We start from the raw sequence: 23,452 nt of genomic DNA on the forward strand, positions 1-23,452 counted from the left end.
GCCAGGTCAACGCAGGGAGCTGGAAACTCCAACCAGGCCTCCCGGGCGGGTGGCAGAAGCTCAGTTACTGGGGCTATCACTGCTGCATCTTTCCTGCATTAGAAGGAAGCTGGAACCAGGAGCTAGAGCTGAAAATTAAACCCAGACTTTGTGATGGGGGGTGCGGGTGCCCTCACTGGCATCTTAACCACTAACCCACACGTCTACCTCATCAGTACTTTAAAAAAAAATTATTTATCGGCCGGCGTTGTGGCTTAACAGGCTAATCCTCCGCCTTGCAGCGCCGGCACACCGGGTTCTATCCCGGTTGCCCCTCTTCCAGGCCAGCTCTCTGCTATGGCCCGGGGAAGGCAGTGGAGGATGGCCCAAGTGCTTGGGCCCTGCACCTGCATGGGAGACCAGGAGAAGCACCTGGCTCCTGGCTTCTGATCAGCACAATGCGCTGGCCGCAGCGGCCATTGGAGGGTGAACCAACAGTAAAGGAAGACCTTTCTCTATGTCTCTCTCTCACTATCCACTCTGCCTGTCAAAAAAAAAAATTATTTATTTGAAAGGCAGAGTGACAGGGAGAGAGGGAGATATAGAGATATAGATAGATCGTCCATCCTCTGGTTTACTCTGTTTCCAGTGACACTAGTTGGGGGAGTGATCCTTATAACCTAGTGGGGACAAGGGCCACTGCTACCTCCCTAGCACAGGTTTGGGATGCCTCACTATACCTCCTGAAAGTCCAAGTCTAGATCCTTCACTCTGCTTCCGCTTACGGGGTGGGAATGGGGCCTGTTTGTTTGTGGTGCTGGGACGCAGCAGAGTGATTACTGTCCAGAAGTGTTCCATCTTGGAAGGCTGCCACTTTCCTGGTATTTTGCTGATATGGCTCAGGCTTTTGTTGGAATTTGTGTGCCCACTGGTGTTTCTAGGTCGTGGGCTCTTTCAACTCCAAGTCGTACGTAGATGAGGGAAAAAGACAATCCAGGTGACTCACCACTAAGTTGTTCCCAGGGTCTCTTAGTCCTGCCTTATTTGCCTTCTTTTCTCCACCTTTTGGAGTTATCCTGTTTGTTTTATAAGTAATGAGCAGGATTTTGTTATCAAATTCGGATATTAAGTCCTTCAGTGCGGTAATATGGCACGCTCAAATCACATTCACCGGTCTCTCCTTAGTCCAAGCTTGCAGTCATGTTCAAAGTGACTTAGCAGAGGCGTGATCTCATTCTTCAGTTCTTTTCCTTCCACTCCGCGAGCATGTACTACAGTAATAGTGCGTAAGAGAGTTGAGCCAGTCAGATGACAGAGGTATAAAGAGAAAAGGCAGCCATGAAGAAGGAAGTTGTGAGAGCAAGAACAGCAGCTCGATCGTGTTTCAATAAGCAGCGGGGACACCTGTTGGAATGGTCTCTCTTGCTCCTTTGCTCCTTGTTAGTATTCCCATGTCTGTCTACAGTAGATTCTTTGAGGGTTACCTTCTCTGAGAACTGTCTAGATACATAAGGGCAGGGCTTCCAACAGCCGTGACCTCTAGGCCCTGGCCTGGCTCCGATCAGGTTATCTTCCCCTGTAATTTAGAATTAGGAATGGGAGACACTGAATCAGTCTTGTAAGTGAAACTGCTGTAGGATGCAGCTTTGGGATCTAAGGGTCGTGACAACTTCTCCGCAGAGAGGAAGAACAGCGATGGAGGACTAGGGGGTCCTTAGATTTTCCCTCTCCACTTCCAGGGCTCTCCTGAAGCCTGGCTGAAGTCCTTCTCCCCCTGTTTCCATGAGTAACCTTGTATAAGCCTTCCTCCCTACCCTTACCTTATGCTTTTTGATTAAGCTAGTTTCAACTGATTTCTTTTGGTTGTAAACAAACAGATTTTAACTGACATAACCAATTATTTGTCTATGCCTTTAGGCTCAGGCCAATCCACATTGACTATATTTCTGGGTTCAAAGTATATAAAGAATTACTTATGAAAGTAACAAACACAAATAAGGTCTTGTCCTAATTGTCACCCAGACCCCTAGCCTAACTCCATGATTTCTTCTCGGTCTCTTTGCCTAGGTCTACTGTATTTTGTTATGAGTCTCCAGATTTGAGAATTTTCTGGTCCATGATCTTGTCTGCCTGGGCCTACACTGTCCATTCATTTCTCTCCTACTAGTGACCTTTGAGACTTAACTGCCTCTCCCCAGTTTGATAGCTACCCCACTCCACTAGAAACTGTCAACAACTGCCTCGTTTTATAATTGCATTGATGCTGCTTATTATACAATGAGGAAATAACCATCAATAAACATTCAAGAAAAAAACATAAAGAGGAATATCTTCCTCTACCAATACCTTAGTTATCCAGAGGTAACTGTTGTTAGGGATGTGTGCTTCTAGAGTTTTTCCTAGGTATATATGTGTTTGTGTTGATAATAAGCAGATATAACAAATGAAACTGTCCTGTGGCCTGTTTTTATTTGCTTATATATTTTAAGCATCAACCCAGGCTAATTAATACACACGGTATTTAATAGCTACATATCTCATTTAATGGATATAATTTATTTAGGCAACCTTATGTTGTTGAACATTTAGGTTATTTTCCTCTTATTTTGACTGTTACAATAAAAGAATAATGAAATGAACACAACTCTACAAGAATGTTTCAGCCTTTATCTAGGTTTTCTTTTCTTTTTTTTAACTTATGATCAGTTTCCAACAGTGGATTTTCTTAGTCACAATGAATATATGACGGTAAGGGTTTTTATTTATAATATTGGATTGCCTTCCAGAAACTGTACTAGTTTATATTCCCACAATCATTTAATAAATTCTTACACAGACAAGCAAAAGTAGATGGCATTTCATCACTGTTTTAATTTGTACTCTAGATTTAAGTGAGATTGACTTTTTATAATATTTATTTTATTTATTTGAAAGGCAAAGTGACAAAGAGTGAGGGACAGAGAGAGAGAGTGTGTGAGTCCTTCTATCCCATGGTTCACTCCCCAGATGTCCTGGGGACAAACACCTGGGGCAGGGCCAGGCCAAAGCCCCCTGGGACTCCATCCAGGTCACCCACACGGGTGGCAGGGACCCAAGGACTTATTTTCCTCTGCTTTCCCAGACACAGTAGCAGGGAGCTGCACCAGGCTCAGAGCAGCCAGGACTTGAACCGGCACTCCAGTAGGGGATGCCACAGCTGCAAGCAGCAGCTTAACCTGCTGCATAACCTGTCCCAAGAGCAAACATCTCTAAACGTCAGTGACCACGGTTTTCCTTTGTGGCTTGCTTATTCATAGCCATTCTCCTTTTTAAAACATTCACAATTGGAAGTACTCTTTGTATATTAAGAAGATTGGTTCTGTTTTTCTCACCTATATGGTAAAGGTAAGTGGCAAAGCATAATGATGGAGTTCAGAACTCTGGAGTCAGAATGTCTAGCTGGGTTTGAATCCAGATTCTTCTACCTATTGGCTTGTGTGACTACAGACACATTATGTAACTTTTTCATCTTTCTATTTCCTCATGTGTCAAATGTAAGATGCACAAGTCAGTCCTCAATATCAATGAAAACTACATCCATGAATTCAACCGACTGTGGATCTAAAATTCATTTAGATGTGTGGTTGGCTGAATTCACTGATGTAGAAACCACAGACACTGAAGAATGGCTGTGTAAACGTATACATCTGAACAGTGTTAACACAGAAAGTGCTAATTATGTGTATTTACTTGTTACTATCTTCACCTTTATCTATATTGGTTTCTTTTTGTCTTTAAAGATTTTTTTTTAATTTTTAAAAGAAATCTGGTTTCACTTTTTCTGCTTTCCTATGAGGATCAATAAACTTAAGTCCTTAAGTTAATTATTTCTAATTTTTGCTGCCCCTAGGATTATTAGGTTTAAAAACACCTGCAATCTTTTAAGTGAGATGATCACATTTTATTGGTGCCGACTTTATTCAGATTCAAAATAATGAGTAGTTCCATACAAGTAACCAATCAAACAAGGGCTGATCATACGCTCCTTCACACGTCCCGAGTTTTCTTAGGGCCTTGGTCCCTCTGTCAGATGGGGTGTAGCTGACACCATTTTTAAGAGCCTACACTTGTTTCTCAGGATACTGCATCAGTAAGTCCATTTCCTTATAAAAATGTCTTAAGGAGCTAAGGATGAAAACAGGTTGTTGACTTACTGCTGTTGGGTTTGGATGTTGGGTCTTGGGCTGAGGAGCTGTTTTAACTGAGGAGGTGGCACAGCTCTAGTGCCTTCCACGATGGGGAGCAGATACTGCAGTGTGTCTTGACTTTGAGCTATTCTCTTGTCCCTGTAGGATCCTTTTTCATCATCAGTCCAATTTGTGTCAGTCTTCTTGCTTGGGAGAGATGTGAAATCTTTCACTCTGTTTTTCAAGTTGTGACGCAGGTCTGAGGAGCAACCACAAAGATATGTGTAGATATACGTGCACTGTATTCATTCAACAATTATTTATAATGCATTATTGTATGCTAAGGGTTTACACTAAAATTTCTTGCCCATCTGAACTTTACACTTTAATGACAGTGGACAGAAAATAAACAAGTGAACTGTGAAGCTTACAATATAAAATAAAGCTAGGGAGGAGAATAGAGGATTCTTGGGTGAACTGATCTGTTTTTAGAACAGTGTTAGGAGGTGGCTTCCCTGTGAAGCTGACACATCACAGGAGGTAGGGAGTGAGTCAAGCAGGTATCAGAGGAGATGTCATTCCTGGTAGGAGGGACAGTAAAGGCAAGTAGGTGCACAGTGGTGTGTGTGAGACAAGACGGCCTTAGTGGCTGCAGCAGAATGAACTAAGGAGAAAGCTATGTGAGTTCAGTGAGGTAACTTGGGACTCAGCTCATATAGGGCCCATAGGCCATTGTAAGAACTTTAATTTTTACTGAGTGTGTAATGGCGAAACACTGGAAGGCTTTGAATGGAGGAACGTCACAGAATTGTTTTACAAGTATCATACGGGACCCTGAGTTGAGAAGAGATTGAAGAGGGGCAAGGGTAGACAATCAGGGAGACATCTTGAAGGGTTGAAATAACCTGGAAGTGAGGATGGTGACCTTGGCTTGAAGAATGGAAATTCTAGGGAGAGGGAAGGTCTTGGATATATTGTGGGATTTTCTAAGGTATTAGATGTGAGGTAGAAGGGAGGAATCAATGGTAGATCCAAACTTCCTGATTTCTGAATGAGATAGGGGAAGACTATGAGAAGATTAGGTTAGAGAAATTTATTTTTCATTAGATCATGTGAAGTGTTTATTATTTGTTAATTATGACACTAGATAAAATAACACTTTTAAAAAGTATTTATTCTGTCCCATACCTATTAGGATAGCTGCTATCCAAAATACAATAACAGAAACATACTCCAAACCCAACCCTCCCCCCAAAATTCAATAGAACAAAACAAAGCAGCAGCAACAAAAAACAACCAGAAAAATCACATGTGTTTATGAGACTGTAAAATGGCATAGTCTCAGTGGAAAATAGTATGGTGGTTCCTTTAAAAATTCAAAATAGAATTACCACATGATTCCAAGTGGCTTTCAATAATTTCACTTCTAGTTATAGGAACTGAAAGAACTGAAAGTAAGGGTCTCAAAGAGACAAGTGTACAACCGTGCTTATAGCATGGGTCTCAAGGAGACAGGTGTACAGCTGTGCTCACAGCAACACTAGACACAGTAGCTGTAAGTTGGAAGCAACCCAAGTGTCATCTACAGATGGAGACACAAAATGGGGTCAAGCCACAGAGTGGGCTGGTATTTACCCCTACATAGGAAATAAATTACTGACACATGCCCTAACACGGGTACACCTTGAGGATATGAGGCTATGTGAAATAAGCCCAATGAGAAAAAAAAAAAAACAAATACGATATTTGTTTTCCAAATAGTTGACTGTATTTATATGAAGTACCTAGAAGAGACAAAGTCATGGACACAAAAGCAGAGGACGGTTCCCAGAGGCTGGAGGAGGAAGTGAGGGGCTGTTAAATGGCCATGGAGATTCCGTGGTAGAAGCAGAGAAGAGTTCTGGGGACTGTTTGCACAACACTGTGAATGTACTTAATACTTAAAAATGGTGACAATGGCATATTTTATGTTATGTAATTTTACCACAATTTTTAAAAATTAATAAACCCAAGAAGAAAAAGGGTAAAATCTCTAAGAAAAGCCTGGAGGAAGACCCATTGTCAGAAATTTTAAAGGATATGGCAGAATTGTTTACAGTTACGATGCCTGAATTGGTATGTGGAGAGCACAAGAAAAGGTGGACTACATGTAGAATAAAAGCAAGAAACCGCGTGCGTTGTTAAAGAAAGTAGTTAGTAAGAGGTATATACTGAACTACTTATGGGCACAACAATATGACGTGTGGGATCTGCTTTGAACACTTCCGGGAAAATAGTGGTAGGGATACAGATGAAACAAGAACAGCAGGGTGATAGGGTGGGTGGTGAGCATCCGTGCTTCATGGTTCTAATCTCTCGTGTTTACATTTGAAAATCGTTACAGTTTTTTGCTTATTTGTTTTAATGGAGTTGTCCATTCTTAAAAGGAGAGTAAACAGGTGACTAAAGCACTCACCAAATTAAACGGAGCCTGGAAGACACTGCAGTACAGAAGTATGTATGATTATAATATCTAGCAATGCTGGCAAATGAAATGAATTTATCCCCAACTTCGCGACAAGCCATTCCTAGGCCACTCAGCAAACACTAACTGGATGTTTATTATGTATCTGGCACTATGTTAGCATTGGTAAACAGACAAGAAAAGCCAAGTCCTTGCCATCAGTATTCCAAGAGTTAGGCCTAGAGAGAAAAAAGTGAAGTACTAGACTCTATTCCTGCAGAGATAAGTCAGAGCACTTACTATAGGACCACAGAATGTCGGGGCTAGTGGCCCTGGCCCGACATGAGATGCAGCAGGCTGAGGCTGTCCCTTATCTAATCCTGTTTCCTGTGCTTTTGTTCTGTAGGCACAAGATTTTTCATCCCACATTCCTGCAGGCAGGATGTGACTTCTGATGAAGGTGTATGATGTTCTTTGCTCTATCAGCAGAGCTTGTACCCTGATCTTTGCTACCTTGTAAACTTGTTTCGTTCCTGTGCTATGCATGATTGTACACAATGAATGTTATCTGTATGGGGCCTGGGGTATATATCCTTGTGTTTCTTGGTGCTCGTGGCTGGAGACTGAAGGGTTTCCCCAGGGAGACTGCCTCCAGTCCCTCATCGCCGGGCCCCCTACTTTGGCTTGGAACGCGATGAGGCAATAAACGTGGTGATGAATTGACTGAGTGCTGCGTGTCTCCGTGTGGTTTGTCGGGTGGCCTCCGACAACAGAAGAGAAACCTCAAGCCATACCTAGATGGTTGGGGGAGGTGGGTATTGGCAAGGAAATTTCCAAATTCTTGTATAATTAAGCTAAGTTTTGATTAATGGGAACAAGTCAGCTAAATGAAAAAGAAGGGAGGCCGGTGCTGTGGCGTAGCGGATAAAGCCAGCGCCTATAGCATCGGCATCCCCTATGGGTGCCGGTTCTAGTCCTGGCTGCTCCACTTCCAATCCAGCTCTCTGCTATGGCCTGGGGAAGCAGTAGAAGATGGCCCAAGTGCTTGGGCCTCTGCACCTGTGTGGGAGACCTGGAGGAAGTTCCTGGCTCCTGGCTTTGATCAGTGTAGCTCTGGCCGTTGCAGCCAACTGGGGAGTGAACCAGCGGATGGAAGAACTCTCTCTCTCTGCCTCTCCTTCTCTTTCTGTGTAACTCTTTCAAATAAATAAATCTTTAAAAAAAAGGGGGGTGGGTAGTAAGTTAGGTTGTGGGACTGACAGGACACATTTGAGAACTCAAAAATATGGTTGAAAATGACTAGAATGTTGGGTAAGAGTGAACAATTAGAGGCCTTGTTGGCAGTAATAACACTTCTGAGTGATGAGACAGGAATGATTCGTGACTCGTTGATGGTTAGTGAATGTGTTTTGAACTGAACAGCTGGAGGGCCACTGGAGATTTTATGCAGGGAAATGAAATAATCAGCGCTGCACTTTTCAGAGATCACCCTGGCATCCAGAGGAAAACTGGTGGAGAAAAATGACAGACACATGGGGCAGGGAGAGAGGCTAGGAAGCTAATGTGCAAATTCAAAGGAGGCAAAAGCTAAGGGAGCACCTGAACTAGAGTAGGGGTGTGACAACGAAGAGGCAGATTCAAGACAACTTGTGGGGACAGAGTGCACAGAGCTTCACTGTTGGACTGCAAGAGCAGAGATGTAAAGGCTTAGGGTAAGTCTTGAGATTATCACTTACGTAACTGGATGCTGGCAGCATAGTGACAGGGACATGAAATGCAGGAGAGAGAGAGAGAGAATAGCAGTGAACAGTTGAATGGAACTACTAGTGGGGCAAAACAAATGGAGAGACCCAGGAGGCAGATGAGCACGGGATTCAAGAGAGGCCTAGTCTGAAGATTAAAATATGACAGTGAGCAGTCGTTGGCTGAAGCTAGATATGGGTGACGTGCTCAGAAATAAAGTATGTGGTGAGAAGAGAGAGTCAAGGATGGAGTCCTGGGGAAGAACCCACTTAAAACTTGAACTTTAGTTATTTATTTGAGAAGCAGAGAGACAAAGAGAGAGACAGAGCCCCCATGTACTGGTTCGTTCCTCAAGTGCCCACAGTGGTCTCCAGCTGGGGCCAAAGCCAAATGCTAGAATGCAATCCAGGTCTTTCACACGGACGGAAGGAACTTGATTACCTGGGCCATCATGGCTGCCTCCCAAGGTCTTGCAGGAAGCTGGGGTTAGGAGGCAGAACAGGGTACTGACCTCGGGTATTCTGATGTGGGACACAGGCTTCCTAGCAGCTAGGCCACATGCTGGCCTCAGCCACTTTAAAAGTTACGTACAAGTGATGTCTCACATGGACCCCTCTTCACATGTCTCATCACCTATTTCATGAAGGGCCGCAGAAGCAGTAGTAAATCAAGGTGGAGTAGTGCCACAGACATGTCTGTCAAGTAGCTCAGTGATCAAGGGACAGAGAGCTTAAAAGGCTCTGGGAACAGTTAGTGGTAGAGAAGTCAAGTACTCATAAGGACTGATGGCTTTGGAAATAGTCATTTCATTGGGATGGTGAGAGCAGAAGCCAGATTTCAGCAGGCCAAGAGGTATACAGTTGAGGAAGTGAAGTGTTGACTATATTTTGAGGAAGGTGAGAGTGAGGTTAATAGAATTATGTCTGTGAGGATATTGATGGGCGTGAGATCTACAGTACTACTGGAAAGATTAATCTTAAAGGGATAGTAATTCCTCTGCTTAAGGAAGGATGAGTGAAAGGAGCCAAATTTAATCCTGGTAGGGGGATGGTGAAAACTTGAGGACGTTTCTGCCCAGTGGCTTCTGGTGTGCGTGTGTGTGTGTGTGTGTGTGAGGGAGTCAGAGACAGAGAGGATGACATACACACACACAAACATTCACATACACACAGAGGAGGGACCAAGTTACCTTTCATCTACTGGTTCACTCCTGAAGTGCCGACAATAGTCAGGGCCCAGCCAGGCTGAGCCCAGGAGCCTGGAACTCCCTCTGGGTCTCCTGTGTGGATGGCAGGGGCCCCATGCACTTGAGTTATTATCCATGGCCCCCAGGAGACACCAGCAGTGAAATGGGTTGGAAGCAGAGCACCCAGGACTCAAATGTCACTCTGATATGGGCCTCTGGCATCCCGAGCAGTGGCTCAGCTACTGCCCAGTGCTCATGGGCCTTCTATTCCCTAGTATGGAAACACTGTATCATCTGTTGAGGGATATTGGGTTATTTCCATTTGGGTGTATTAGAAATAAAGCTTATATCAACATAAATATAAAAATATTTATATAAACATATGCTTTCAATTGAGTAAATAACTTTTAGTATTCTAGAGTCACACAGTAGGAAAATGTTGATATGTCAAATTTTAAGAAACACTTTTCCAAAGTGATTATATTTTTTCAAATTTCCAACTACAATGTATTTGAGTTCTAGTTGCTCTAAATCCTTGCCAAAACTTGGCATTGTCAGTCTTGTAAATTTTAGATATTGTTGTAGTTTTTGTAGTAGTAGCTCATTGTGGAAATTAGTTTGCATTTCCCTAATAATTAATGATGTTGAACATGTCTTCATATACTTATTAACTATTCATATATCTATTTTTTCCATCAGTGTTCAAATATTTTTCCTAGTTTTAAAATCAGATTGTTTGCCATATTGTTAAATTTTTTTTCATTTTCAATTCTCTTTATATACAGAAAATCAATTTAGTATATATTAAGTAAAGATTTCAACAGTTTGTACTCACACAGAAACACAAAGTGAAACATACTGTTTGAGTACTAGTTATAGCATTAAATCACAATGTATAGCACATTAAGGACAGAGATCCCACATAAGGAGCAAGTGTACAATGACTCCTGTTGTTGACCCAACAAATTGACATTCTAGTTTATGGCGCCAGTAACCACCCTAGGCTCCCGTCATGAGTTGCCAAGTCTATGGAAGCCTTCCGAGTTCACTGACTCTGATCATATTTAGACAACGTCATAGTCAAAGTGGAAGTTCTCTCCTCCCTTCAGAGAAAGGCACCTCCCTCTTTTTCTTTTCTTTTTTTTTTAGGGAAAGGGTTTATTGGGGAATACCCAACAGACTGGAAAGCTGATTCCAGCCAAGACTGGGAGAAAAGTCACTCATCTTTTGTAGGTAGAGGGGTTTGTCTGTAGAGAAATTTTGAACAATTATACAGCATTAAGTGGGGAAGAAGACCATCAGTACACACAGGTTGGGAGTAGAGCCATTGGTGGTAGAGTAGAGGTTATGATTACAAAGAAATGAGGCCCAAGTGCACTAGACAGGGCCTAGAACAAAGGACAGAGTCATTATTAGAGGAGCTAAGAAAGGTGCTGTCTAAGCTACAATTAAGTTTTCTGATTGAGAGGCCAATAGAACCTGATAGAAGGGGCTTGATAATAATCTGGTGGGCTTTAGGCCTTGTAAGTTAAGAGGCCCAGACCTATCTATCTCTTCACATGGGGTACATCCTAAGGGAGGTGTGAACCTCCTAGGGGAAGGCACTCTGTTGACTTTCATGACTTAGCTGGCCTGGGAGGAGAGCTGGCCAGGTAAAGGCAGGTGGCATCTCTAACAAGAAATTTATAGTTCTGCCTGCAATGTTGCTGACCCTACTTGGCTGTCCCCCAGCTGCGGTGGTCACTTTGGAAGCTGGGCTGAGTGAAGGGCTTTTCAGCTTAGAGCCAATAAGATCTGGCTCTGACCTGGGCATCCTTCGACTCCAGGGCAGGTCCATTTCCATGATCCAACTCTTGGCAGAGCTGCCATCTTTATATATTATTAAGTTTTGTATTGGATATAGTTAAATCCTTTATTGGATATACATTTTACAAACATTTCTCCCAATATGTGCTATGCATTTTAATGTTCTTTTTTTTTTTTTTTTTTTGACAGGCAGAGTTAGAGAGAAAGGTCTTCCTTTTCCGTTGGTTCACCCCCCAAATGGCTGCTGCGGCCGGCGCGCTGCGCCGATCTGAAGCCAGGAGCCAGGTGCTTCCTCTTGGTCTCCCGTGCAGGTGCAGGGCCCAAACACTTGGGCCATCCTCCACCGCCTTCCTAGGCCACAGCAGAGAGCTGGACTGGAAGAGGAGCAACTGGGACAGAATCCGGCACCCCAACAGGGACTAGAACCTGGGATGCTGGCACCACAGGCGGAGAATTAGCCTAGTGAGCTGTGGCGCTGGCCCATTTTAATGTTCTTAATGGTGACTTCTAAGGAAACTGATTTTGATGAAGTACATTTTTATCTTTCCTGATTTAATGTTTTTGAGAGCTATTTAAGGAACCTTTGCCTAGTCTAACATCACAAAGGCTTTTTATAACCTGTATTCTATGAATTTGAAAATTTTATCTTTGATATTTAGATCTATGATCCACTTATTTTTTTGGCTAAAATCCATGTCACTTAATTATTCAACAAACAACTGAGTATCTTCTAATGGTCCATGCCATATCCTTGGCGCTGAAAACAGAGATAAATCCTAGCTCTCAAGGAGCTCACAAACTAGTGGTGTGTGTGTGTGAGTGTGTGTGCATGTGTGCGTGTGTATGTGTGAGAGGGAGAGTGAGAGAACCCACATAAATAAATAATAAAATAAATAAATAAATACAATCAAGAATATGCAAAGGGAATATGATCCATTTTGAGTTAATTATTTGCAACAGTGTGAAACAAAGGTTAAAATTTTAAAAAAAGATTTATTTATTTAAAAGAATTATAGTGAGGAAGAGAGAGAGATGGATGATAGATTCACAGATGAGATAGTCTTTCATTTGCTAGTTCACTCTCCAAATGTTCACAACAGTTGGGGCACGGAACTTCTTCCATGAGGGTAGCAGGGATCCAACCACTTCAGCCATCATCTGTTGCCTTCCCAGGCACATTAACAGGAAGCTGGATCAGAACTGGAGCAGCCAAGGCTCCAATCGACACTCTAATATGGGACATGGTTGTTACAAGCAGCTTAATACACTGCTCACAACACCTGACCACAATTTTTAAAATATGGATAGTTAAAAGGCAAATAGATGATTATTTATATTATTTGGAAATGGGATAAGCTATTACAAGTATTAGAACAATGAAGTAAAAAGAAACCCACAAAAGAGACCAAAATAAGTAAAGACAATCCAAGAAATTGTACACATAAAAATATGCTAGATAAAATAGAACTTAGGGGAAATGTCTATAAAAATTTATGACAAGGAGAGGATTAATAGTCTTAATATGTCAGTCACTTTTATAAATCATGAAGATTAAGACTTTAATAGAAAAGTAAAAAACATGTCAAGTGACAGCTTAGAGGAGACATTCAAATGGCTAGTAAAATCCTAAAAAGTTTCAACATTGAAAATACTCTTAGCTGTTTCTAACATTCGGTTCTCTAACATTCACAGCAATCTCTTCTGGGTGAAATTTAAACTTTGATGAAATAGTTTATTAGCTGGCATAGCCATATGAAATTGAGAATCTAAGTGAATATGATTTTTTTAAACATTTATTTAAAATGTCAATATAACTCTATTTGACCAATTACTCCATATGGTTACCTTGAGATAACTTTTTCAAGAATTAATGAAGAGAGTGGCTCTGTTTCTTTATAAGACAATATGAAGAAGATAAATAAAAAATGCTAATTTATTCCAGAGGAAAAAAAAGAAAACATCGCGATCAGCATAATTTCCATGGAAGTCCAGTTTCTGAGACTTAATGAATGATCTTCATGGCTCACTGAGGTAGGCAGATGTGATTTAAGCAATCACTGATTTGAAGCAAGTGAACTTGACCTTAGCTTCACTACTGTAATTTAAACTACAACGGATTACCTTGAGGGAATCAGGGTTGAACAATCTCCCCTGACCTCTGGAGAGGAACTTCATTACAGACACATCCCAAGACAGAAACCATGAACTACAACAGTCTTCCACTTAGGGCCAAATCTAAAAATGCAGAAGCCAAAGGTTTCCAACTGAAAATCTCAGGTGTAGGAAGCAGAACCTGCTAGAATATGGTGATGAAATATCCTTTTATTTCCTTGGGGATAGTGTTGAGAATGAAAAGCATCAATAATAGGAAGATACTGCCAACTTTCAAGCCTATATCAAACAAATAATTTTCTTCTATATGCAACTCACACAGAGATTAAACAAGACAAGTGTTTTTTAAGAGGTAGAACTGAAAAGGCTATCAATTCCCTTTGTTGACTAAAGTAGTTCCTGCATTAAAGACGTCACAGGAGAGCTGGCACTGTGGAGCAGCAGGATTAGCTGCCACTGGCAATGCCAACACTCCGTATGGAGCACTAGTCTGAGTCCCTGCTCCTCAGCTTCAGATCCAGCTTCCTGCTAATGTGCTTGGAGAGACAGTCCTGGCACCTCTATGGAAAGCCAGGATGGAGTTCCTGGTTTCTGGCTTTGGTTTGGCCTGGCCGTTGCGGCCATTCGGGGAGTGCACCAGCAAATTGAAGATCTCTCTCCCCTTCCTCCGTCACTCTGCTTTTTCATTCATAAATAAATAAATAAACAAATAAATCTAAAAAAAGATTTCATAGGGCTTGCTAATAATAATATAATGAAAAACATATTATATTTATTGAATTCCCAAGCAATTAAAAAAAGAACACACCTGTTGATATCTTTGTCTTCTCAGTCCAGTTGGACGTTTGCTTGCTCACGGGACACTTCAAGGATGTCACTTTGAAACAGTTTTCATACCAATCAGTTCCCTCGGGTTGAACTGTTCCATGGATTGGGCTCTCATCAGGTTCTGAAAACTGTCTTTGGTGGTCTTTCCTAAGACTTTGGATGGTACTTTCGGAGCTGGAAGAAATAGAGTACTCTGATTCCAATGTCAACAGTGAACCATCCCTGCAGGAATGACGTCCTGTCACGTTATATTGGTATGTAACACCTAAAAGTATACAACATATTTATATACATTATCTTACTTGGGGATCTCACCAGTCCTGTAATGTGGACAGGACAGTCAGTTCTTTTTTGTTTTTGTTTTTTGACAGGCAGAATTAGACAGTGAGAGAGAGAGAGACAGAGAGAGAGTTATAGACAGTGAAAGAGAGACAGAGAGAAAGGTCTTCCTTCTGTTGGTTCACTCCCCTAATGGCCACTATGGCCGGCGCTGCGCCGATCCGAAGCCAGGAGCCAGGTGCTTCCTCCTGGTCTCCCATGCGGGTGCAGGGCCCAAGGACCTGGGCCATCCTCCACTGCCTTCCCGGGTCACAGCAGAGAGCCGGACTGGAAGAGGAGCAACTGGGGCCGGCGCCGCGGCTCAATAGGCTAATCCTCTGCCTTGCGGTGCCAGCACCCTGGGTTCTAATCCCGGTCGGGGTGCCAGATTCTGTCCCAGTTGCCCCTCTTCCAGTCCAGCTCTCTGCTGTGGCCCAGGAGTGCAGAGGAGGATGGCCCAAGTGCTTGGGCCCTGCACCCCATGGGAGACCAGGAAAAGCACCTGGCTCCTGCCTTCGGATCAGCGTGGTGCACCAGCCGCAGCGGCCATTGGAGGGTGAACCAACGGCAAAGGAAGACCTTTCTCTCTCTCTCACTGTCCACTCTGCCTGTCAAAAAAAAAAAAAAAGAGGAGCAACCAGGACTAGTACCCGCGCCCCAACCAGGACTAGAACCTGGGGTGCTGGCGCTGCAGGCGAAGGATTAGCCTAGTGAGCCGCGGCGCCAGCCAGGATGGTCAGTTCTATCCTCATCTTTGCTAAGAGGAATCAGAAAGGCTACATTATTTCCTCAAGATGCCACAGCTCATGAGGCAGCAGCAGGTCTAGACTTTACATCTTCTAACCCCAGCACTTTTTCTATTACCTTCTCTTGTCTTGTTATATCATTTGATTTTTTTCCACTGGGTATGACAAATATTTTTAAAAATTAAATCTTAGCTTAAAATTATTAATTCTAGATCCAAGTTTGGGTATGGCCAAAGTGCCTCATATACTGGTCTTATACCAATTTTTCTAGGTTTCTGGAGTAAGACAGTCAATACCCTTCACTGGAATACATTTTATTTAACAGAAACTAAGTTCATAGAAGAGAAGCCAAGGACATCCTGTTTCTCTGTTGGGAAAATCTGATCAATTCTCAAATATGTAGCCCCTAGTGTTACCTACTGCACTTTCCAGACAGCTGTTCAAGTCATTATTCCCAAGGACAAGGAAACTTGACAAGAACAAAATAGACACATAATTAGTAGCTTGGAAAACCTACTGGGGCTGGTGCTGTAGCGCAGTAGGTTAATCCTCCACCTGTGGCGCCGGCATCCCATATGGGCACCGTTCTAGACCTGGCTGCTCCTCTTCAGATTCAGCTCTCTGCTGTGGCCTGGGAAAGCAGTAGAAGATGGCCCAAGTGCTTGGGCCCCTGCACTCACGTGGGAAACCTGGAAGAAGCACCTAGCTCCTGGCTTTGGATCAGCACAGCTTCAGCTGTTGCAGACATTTGGGGAGTGAGCCAGCAGATAGAAGACCTTTCTCTCTGTCTCTCCCTCTCACTGTCTGTAACTCTACCTCTCAAATAAATAAATAAATAAATAAATAAAATCTTTAAAAAAAAAAAAGAAAAGGAAAACTGGACAAAGTTTTTCTGTTATCTAGGACTTCCCTTTTCTAGTTTGTAGATACTACAGGTAGTTTTATCTCCAAGCGACCAATGCTCTAATTGCTACTGCAGACAGTAAAATCTTTGAGTATCATTAATTTTAAAGCACTAAATAATTATCATATGCCATTTCTTTTTAAGAAGAGAAATGCAGATAATATAATGATAATTGCATAGAAATGACTGTAACTACAAATTTTAAGGCATCCTTGGGGATACTGAAAGCACAGGACCCATAAAATATATCTTATGGGCACTTGTTTTGTTTTTACTTATTTTCTTTTATTTATTTGAAAGGCAGAGAGACAGAGGGGGATGAATACAGAGAGAGGGGAGGGAGGGAGGGAGGGAGAGAAGAGGGAGGTGGGGAGGGAGAGAGGAGAACCTCCTATCTGCTTGTTCACTCCCCAAATGCTGGAAACAGCTGGGGCTGGGCCAGACTGAAGCTAGGAACCAGGAACTCAATCGGGTCTCTTACATGGGTGCCAGGAACCCAGGTATGTAAGCCATCCCCTGCTGCCTCCCAGGTGTGCACCAGCAGGAAGCTGGACTTGGAAGCAGAGTCGGCACTTGAATTCACTACTATGATATGGGATGCAGGCGTCCGAGTGAATTCTTAACTGCGGCACCAAGTGTCTGCCCTTTGTGGGCACCTTGAGCCAACACTGACCAAGCTGCAGACACTTTGTAGAGAATAAGGAGACACCCAATTAGCAATGGTTACTATAAAGTCACTTTTGTTGCTTTAAACGAAGATTAAAACCTTGTAAGACAGAGGAAAAGGAGTTGTCAGGTTGAAGAAATCAACTTCTCCTACCTTAAATATTTTTTTAGAAGCCAAGAAGACTCTTGTCCAGGTATCTTTACTGAAAAAGAAAATTTGCAATGAAATATAGGAAATTAGGTTTTCACTTTAAATGAAACATTTTTTTACTTTCTTGGTAATGACTTCATTTGTATATATAGTGGCCAGCTTAATTGAGCCTATTTTTACTTACCTTTTGTATCATTCAGACACATGAAATATGAATACAGGAGTGTATATTTCCCTGGAATCCTTTTAATTAAATGGCTTCAAGAGAACAGCAAACAGTAGAAATATCTAATAATTATCAAACAGTTCAGAAGTGACTATACGGATATCTACATATACCCTGTGGTGACCACCTTCTTTAGAGCAACAATCTAGGCCACAGATAAGCCAGAGTTTTTTTTAAAAAGTATATCCCGGTTGCCCCTCTTCCAGGCCAGCTCTCTGCTGTGGCCAGGGAGTGCAGTGGAGGATGGCCCGGGTCCTTGGGCCCTGCACCCCATGGGAGACCAGGAGGGGCACCTGGCTCCTGCCGTCGGAGCAGCGCGGTGCGCTGGCCGCAGCGCGCCTACCGCGGCGGCCATTGGAGGGTGAACCAACGGCAAAAGGAGGACCTTTCTCTCTGTCTCTCTCTCACTGTCCACTCTGCCTGTCAAAAAAAAAAAAAGTATAACATGTAACAAATATTATAATTTTAACACAAAATATAAAAATAGGTATTTAAAGCTATATATTCTATATTATTTGCTTTCTTATTACATATATGCTACCGTTCAAGCAAGACAACCATTGGACCAGTTAACAGTGGCCATTAGTAATAATTAAGAGTAGAACAAATTGGGACTGGTGATGAGCCAGCATCCCACCTGGGCACTGGATTGGGTCCTGGGTGCTCCATTTCCAATCCAGTTCTCTGCTATGGCATGGGAAAGCAGTTTAAGATGGCCCAAGCCCTTGGGCCCTGCACCCTCGTGGGAGATCCAGAAGAAACTCCTGGCTCCTGGCTTCGTATCAGCTCAGCTCCGGCTGTTGCAGCCATTTGAAGAGTGAACCTGCAGATGGAAGACTCTCCTCTCGTCTCTCTTTCCTCTCTCTCTCCTCTCTTCTCTGTAACTCTACCTTTCAAATAAATAAATAAATCTTTAAAAATTTTTCAAGAAAAAGTAGAACTAAACAGATGTGTTTAAAATATATGTTTAATTCTTCTATCTCTCCTCTGATGATATGATTCTGTAATGGATATTTAAATTGTACAGGCCACATTATTTGTGTGTGTGTGTGTGTGTATATATATATATATATAATGAAATGTTTCTTTCTGTCCTATGATAAAGTAGGATGGATATTTTTGCTGTTCTTCCTGTCCCAGTAACATTTCTCTTGACTACCTGCAGCCTTTAGGTTGTCTTACTTTTATATAAAACAGAATACACTCAAATGTCAAATTCCTTTTGACATTTAGATCTTCTCTGATAAAGCCCACGTCACACAGTGTCCTGGTGTTGGTCACTGTGATGGCATCAAGTCAAACATCCTGTCAACAAAAATGTTTTGAGCAGGGAACACTTGGCACTTCACTTGTTAACAGCAGTTGATATTCAGATTTGTAGGGACTGTCTTCCAGCTCTTCCAAGATGTCCATCCATTGCAAACTTCTTTTGGTAGACTAGTTGTTTGTCAACCAGGCCCTCTGCATCTTCAGATTCATGATGTGGTCTCCATAACTAAATGCCCATTGCTTTCAGAGACTAAAGCACACTGAATATCACCATAAGGTAAACCTCTCTTTCTGAGTGTTGACATACAGATCAATGAAACAAAAATAAACATGTGTGTTTACTGTCAACTCAGCTTTCAACAAAGGTGCATATTGCAGGAAGACAAGCACTGTCACATGCCCAGAGCCCAGATAAAATTTATCCTAGGCCATTATCTGTTCCTCAGGTCCACACAGCTCCCCTACAAATCATTTCCTCTAGAATTGCCTACACCCTTTCTTCCCTGTGAAAGAAGGTACACGTGCTTCTGAGCTCCACTGAGCTACTGGGCACCACTTTGCTGTGACACCCTCATACACATAATACATCTGTAAGCTGCTTCTCCTGCTGATCTAGTGTCAGTGTATTTCAGCAGACTCAATTACAACACCTCCAGTGGGGAAAAAGAGGTACTTTCACCCCTATACCACTAACATCTAAAAAGCAGATATTCTTTAAGATAGCTGGCTCAAAGTCTTTAAAAATGCTTCCACTGGAAACAACAAAGAAAGAATAGCTGATAAAATTAAATTAAGTGGAATAAAATTTAAGGTCCAACACATGGAACCAAAATATCAACTGAAGAAAGAGAGAATGGAGGAGAAACCACAGCAACTAATGAAAATAAAACATTGAATATGTAGAAATATGTTAACAGTTTAAGACAATTTTCAAAAGAACAAAATACAATCTTTGGCTCTATTAATGAAAATCTAGTACACAGAAAGCAAATTGGACTGCAAATTTATTGTGTACTGATTAGACAGTATCTGTAATACTGTTTTCAGCTTCACTCAAGCTTGAATAGTGATAGAAGAGAGAAACATAGTATGATAAAGAGACTTGAATAATGATATGATACAGATGGTTGAAAGAAATGGAAGGAAATTTTCAAGGAATAAGTGATGCCCTTATTTTTTCTTTAATCATTATTTCTTAATTTGAAATGCAGAGTTACAGAGAGAGGGAGAGACAGAGATCTTCCATCAGAATCACTCCCCAAATGGCCACAATAGCTGGGGCCAGGCCAGGCTGAAGCCTGGAACTCCATCTGGGTCTCCCATGTGGGGTGGCAGGGGCCCAGGTACCTTCCCAGGTGCAGTAGCAGGGAGCTGGATTGAAAGTGGAACAGCCAGGATTTGTACTGGCACCCATATGGGATGCCAGTATTGCAGGCTTAACCCACTACACCACAACGTTGGTCCCACGTGACAGCCTTTTTAAAAAAATACTTAAGATGGGGGCTGGTGATGTGATGTAGTGGGCTAAGCCTCTGCCTGTGGTGCCAGCATCCCATATGGGCACCGGTTCAACCCCAGCTGCTCCTCTTCCAATCCAGCTCTCTACTATGGCCTGGGAAAACAGTGGAAGATGGCCCAAGTCCTTGGACCCTTGCACCCTTGCACCCATGTGAAAGACCCAGAGGAAGCTCCTGGCTCCTGGCTCTGGATTGGCCCAGCTCTAGCCATTGTTGACGTCATTTGGGGAGTGAACCAGTGGATGGAAGACCTTTCTCTCTCTGCCTCTGCTCTCTGTAACTCTTTCAAATAAATAAATAAATAAAATCTTTAAAAAATATTTAAGATCTGGGGCCGGCGCCATGGCACACTAGGTTAATCCTCTGCCTGCTGCGCCGACATCCCATATGGATGCCGGTTCTAGTTCTGATTGCTCCTCTTCCAGTCCAGCTCTCTGCTATGGCCTGGGAAAGCAGTGGAGAATGGCCCAAGTGCTTGGGCCCCTGCACCCACGTGGGAGACCGGGAAGAAGCTCTTGGCTCCTGGCTTCAGATCAGCCCAGTTCTGCCTGTTGTGGCCATCTGGGGAGTGAACTAATGGAAGGAAGACCTTTCTCTCTGTCTTTCTCTCAGTTTGTAACTCTACCTGTCAAATAAATAAATAAAATCTTTAAAAAAATATTTGAGAACTATGAAGTAGAAGAAATATTAAAATTATTCTCATTATTTCAAGGTGAATTAGGGGAAAATGAGTCAGATTTATTTAAGTTCCCTTCCCTGTTTAGTGTAATTAGAGGACAGATTAAGGGAAGTTGGTGAAATTTACAAGATTGCATGTTTTTAACTCAAAATAAAAATAACTTTTTCAGTACTGTAGGCCTCTAGCAATGGAATGAACGGTATTGCAATTTAGTGAACCACTTGTCACCAAGTGTAGTAGAAGGTTGGATGACCTTGGATCCTATAATGAGAGTAAGACAAGAGTACTCTTTGACCTTTATCTCTACGCAAAAGTTTAGTGAGCTGCAAATGAAAAGATTAGTCAATGAAATTAATATTTTTCCCACTGGGTAAAATTATAGTAAGTTGACATACAATGCATTTCTACTATTTTCCAACATGTATATATACAGCTAGAGAGAAAGGAAAGTTTGGGTTTCAGAATTTGGGAATGTGCATTGTTCCTTGGCTATCTGACTTAATGATATTCTCTTAGTTTCTTATGTGTAGATCTTGACCCAGGTCAAATTACTGCGTTTCTCAAATTCACATGACTGGTGACCACTCATTGCTATGTTCCTGGGTTACTCACCTAAACCTTGATTTGGCAATGGTCTTCTTAAATAACCAACCGTATAGTTATCTGGTGCATCTGGCTTTGTATCTAGAGAAAATGATACAGGAACATAGTGGCAGAAAACAGTTCAATGACTCATTTACATTTCATATTTTATATCATTTTTTTTTCAAAATGAAGAATCCTAGCAATTAACTCATAATGAAATGAATATAAACAGTCTTCAGATCTTGTGAAGTTCTGTTCATACCTCTGGGCCAGCAATTCCTGTTCTAGGAATTTACTAAAAAGATATAATCAAGAATATACACAAATAGAAAGCTATAAGTTTTTCACTGTTGTTTTCTTTGGAAAATAGAAATGAAATAAAAGTTTATCAACAGAGGAAGCTGAATAAATGAAGGTTCATGAGTAGAATGCAGTCCTTTGCTGCCATTCATTCAACGTGAAGAGGTTTATAGTATATTATAATTTTAAATAAAGTTATAAAATGACATGATTATGTGATTCAACAAAGTATATAGCTATAGAAAAAGGTCTAAAGTAAATATCATAAAATGTAATCTTTACTTCGTCTTGCTTATTTTTATTTCTAACTTTTCACATTACATTTTAGCAAAAGCATATATAAAAGTTACACATAAAGTGTGTATGGGGGCCGGTGCTGTGGCATAGCAGGTAAAGCCACCCCCTGCAGTGCCAGCATCCCATATGGGTGCTGGTTCGAGTTCCGGCTGCTCCACAGAGACAGACAGATCTGAGAGCAAGCTTCCATCTGTTGGTTCACTCCTCAAGTGGCTGCAACAGCCAGGGTTGGACCAGACAAAAGCCAGGAGGCAGGAGCCAGAGGCTTCTTCCAGGTCTCCCATGTAGGGTGCAAGGGCCTGAGTACTTGGGCCATCTTCCACTGCCTTCCCAGGTGCATTAGCAGGGAGCTGGATGAAGCGGAGTGGCTGGGACTCAAACCAGAGCCCATATGGCATGGTGGCATCCCAGGCAGCAGCTTTGTCTGCTATGCCACAACGCCAGGCCTTCATTTCTATTTTTCATTAGTTGTCTAAATCATAGGCTAAATGGATAAACACATATGTAGTTTTAAAGTTAGGCTACCTCACATCCCTTTGGAAAGCGAGTATGGTGTAAATGTATAATGTTATATGTTATATAAACATATAACATTAAATATTTTTAAATAGTTAAAATATTGCTTACAACAATGCTTTTTTTTTTCCCCCAAAGGACCTCAATTGAAGATAAAGTGATAGAAGTTAAGAAAAAAAATTAGGGGCAGGCACTGTGGCATAGTGGGCTAAGCTTCTGCCTGCGGAGGCATTTTGAGAACTCGTTGCTCCTCTTCAGATCCAGCTCTATGCTATGGTCTGGGAAAGCAGTGGAGGATGGCCCAAGTCCTTGGGCCCCTGCACCCGCATGGGAGACCTGGAAGAAGTTCCTGGCTCCTGGCTTCAGATTGGCTCAGTTCCAGCCCTTGCAGCTACCTGGGGCATGAACCAGTGAGTGGAAGACCTTTCTCTCTATTTCTCCCTGTCTCTATAAATCTACCTTGCAAATAAATAAATTAAAAGAAAAAAAAAGAAAAAAATCAGAAATGCTAGAGAGTGAGTTAAAGGTTCATGTTAGGCTCAGCATGTTGCAGTAGAAGCAAAAAAACAGTCTACAATTTAACTTCTCTTTTTGGCTTGAACCTGCTTTTCTTTCTGGATTAAAAGATGAGCTCCTACAGGGAAGAACTGGTACCATATTCTTAATATCCTTGGCACTAAGCACAGTGGCAATCTGAAAACTGTGGGGGCTTTGAGCAAGAGAAATAGTCTGAGAAAGAAGCAGAATGTTACCTGTCACATCAGAATTTGATTCTTTCTGTGTTTTCAATAAATGTTCTCCATCGTTTACCTAATGAAATGGAACACAGAGTCAGAAAGAAAATAATACAATGTTACAAACATGAAAATGAGGCATATTTTGTATATGATTTATGATATAGTGAGTTTTTTCAAAAAGTTTCTCATTTTATTTTTACACATTTAGAATGGGGAAAATATATCATAAATTAGAACTTTAAATATCTTTCACAGCACTTTTCTCTTGCATCAATGAA

At 41.9% G+C, this 23,452-nt stretch overlaps 1 protein-coding gene across 9 annotated transcripts in view; it reads right to left on the reverse strand.

The window, feature by feature from the left end:
* Positions 1-23,452, reverse strand: part of AGBL3 (AGBL carboxypeptidase 3) — a 93,332-nt gene that overhangs the window by 7,411 nt on the left and 62,469 nt on the right. For 6 of the 9 annotated variants that reach the window (XM_062196748.1, XM_062196666.1, XM_062196499.1 and 3 more), the window contains 5 exons: positions 23,190-23,247; positions 21,352-21,423; positions 17,052-17,100; positions 14,244-14,437; positions 4,173-4,404 (listed from right to left, as the gene is read on the reverse strand). In XM_062196748.1, coding sequence (XP_062052732.1) covers positions 4,173-4,404; positions 14,244-14,437; positions 17,052-17,100; positions 21,352-21,423; positions 23,190-23,247 — 605 coding nt within the window. Of the gene's footprint in view, positions 1-4,172; positions 4,405-14,243; positions 14,438-17,051; positions 17,101-17,911; positions 18,165-21,351; positions 21,424-23,189; positions 23,248-23,452 lie in introns of those variants that run through there. The other 3 variants (XR_009866392.1, XM_062197039.1, XM_062196953.1) reach the window with 3 other exon arrangements.

Source organism: Lepus europaeus, chromosome 1, assembly GCF_033115175.1.
Source record: "Lepus europaeus isolate LE1 chromosome 1, mLepTim1.pri, whole genome shotgun sequence".
NCBI classification, from domain to species: Eukaryota; Metazoa; Chordata; class Mammalia; order Lagomorpha; family Leporidae; genus Lepus; species Lepus europaeus.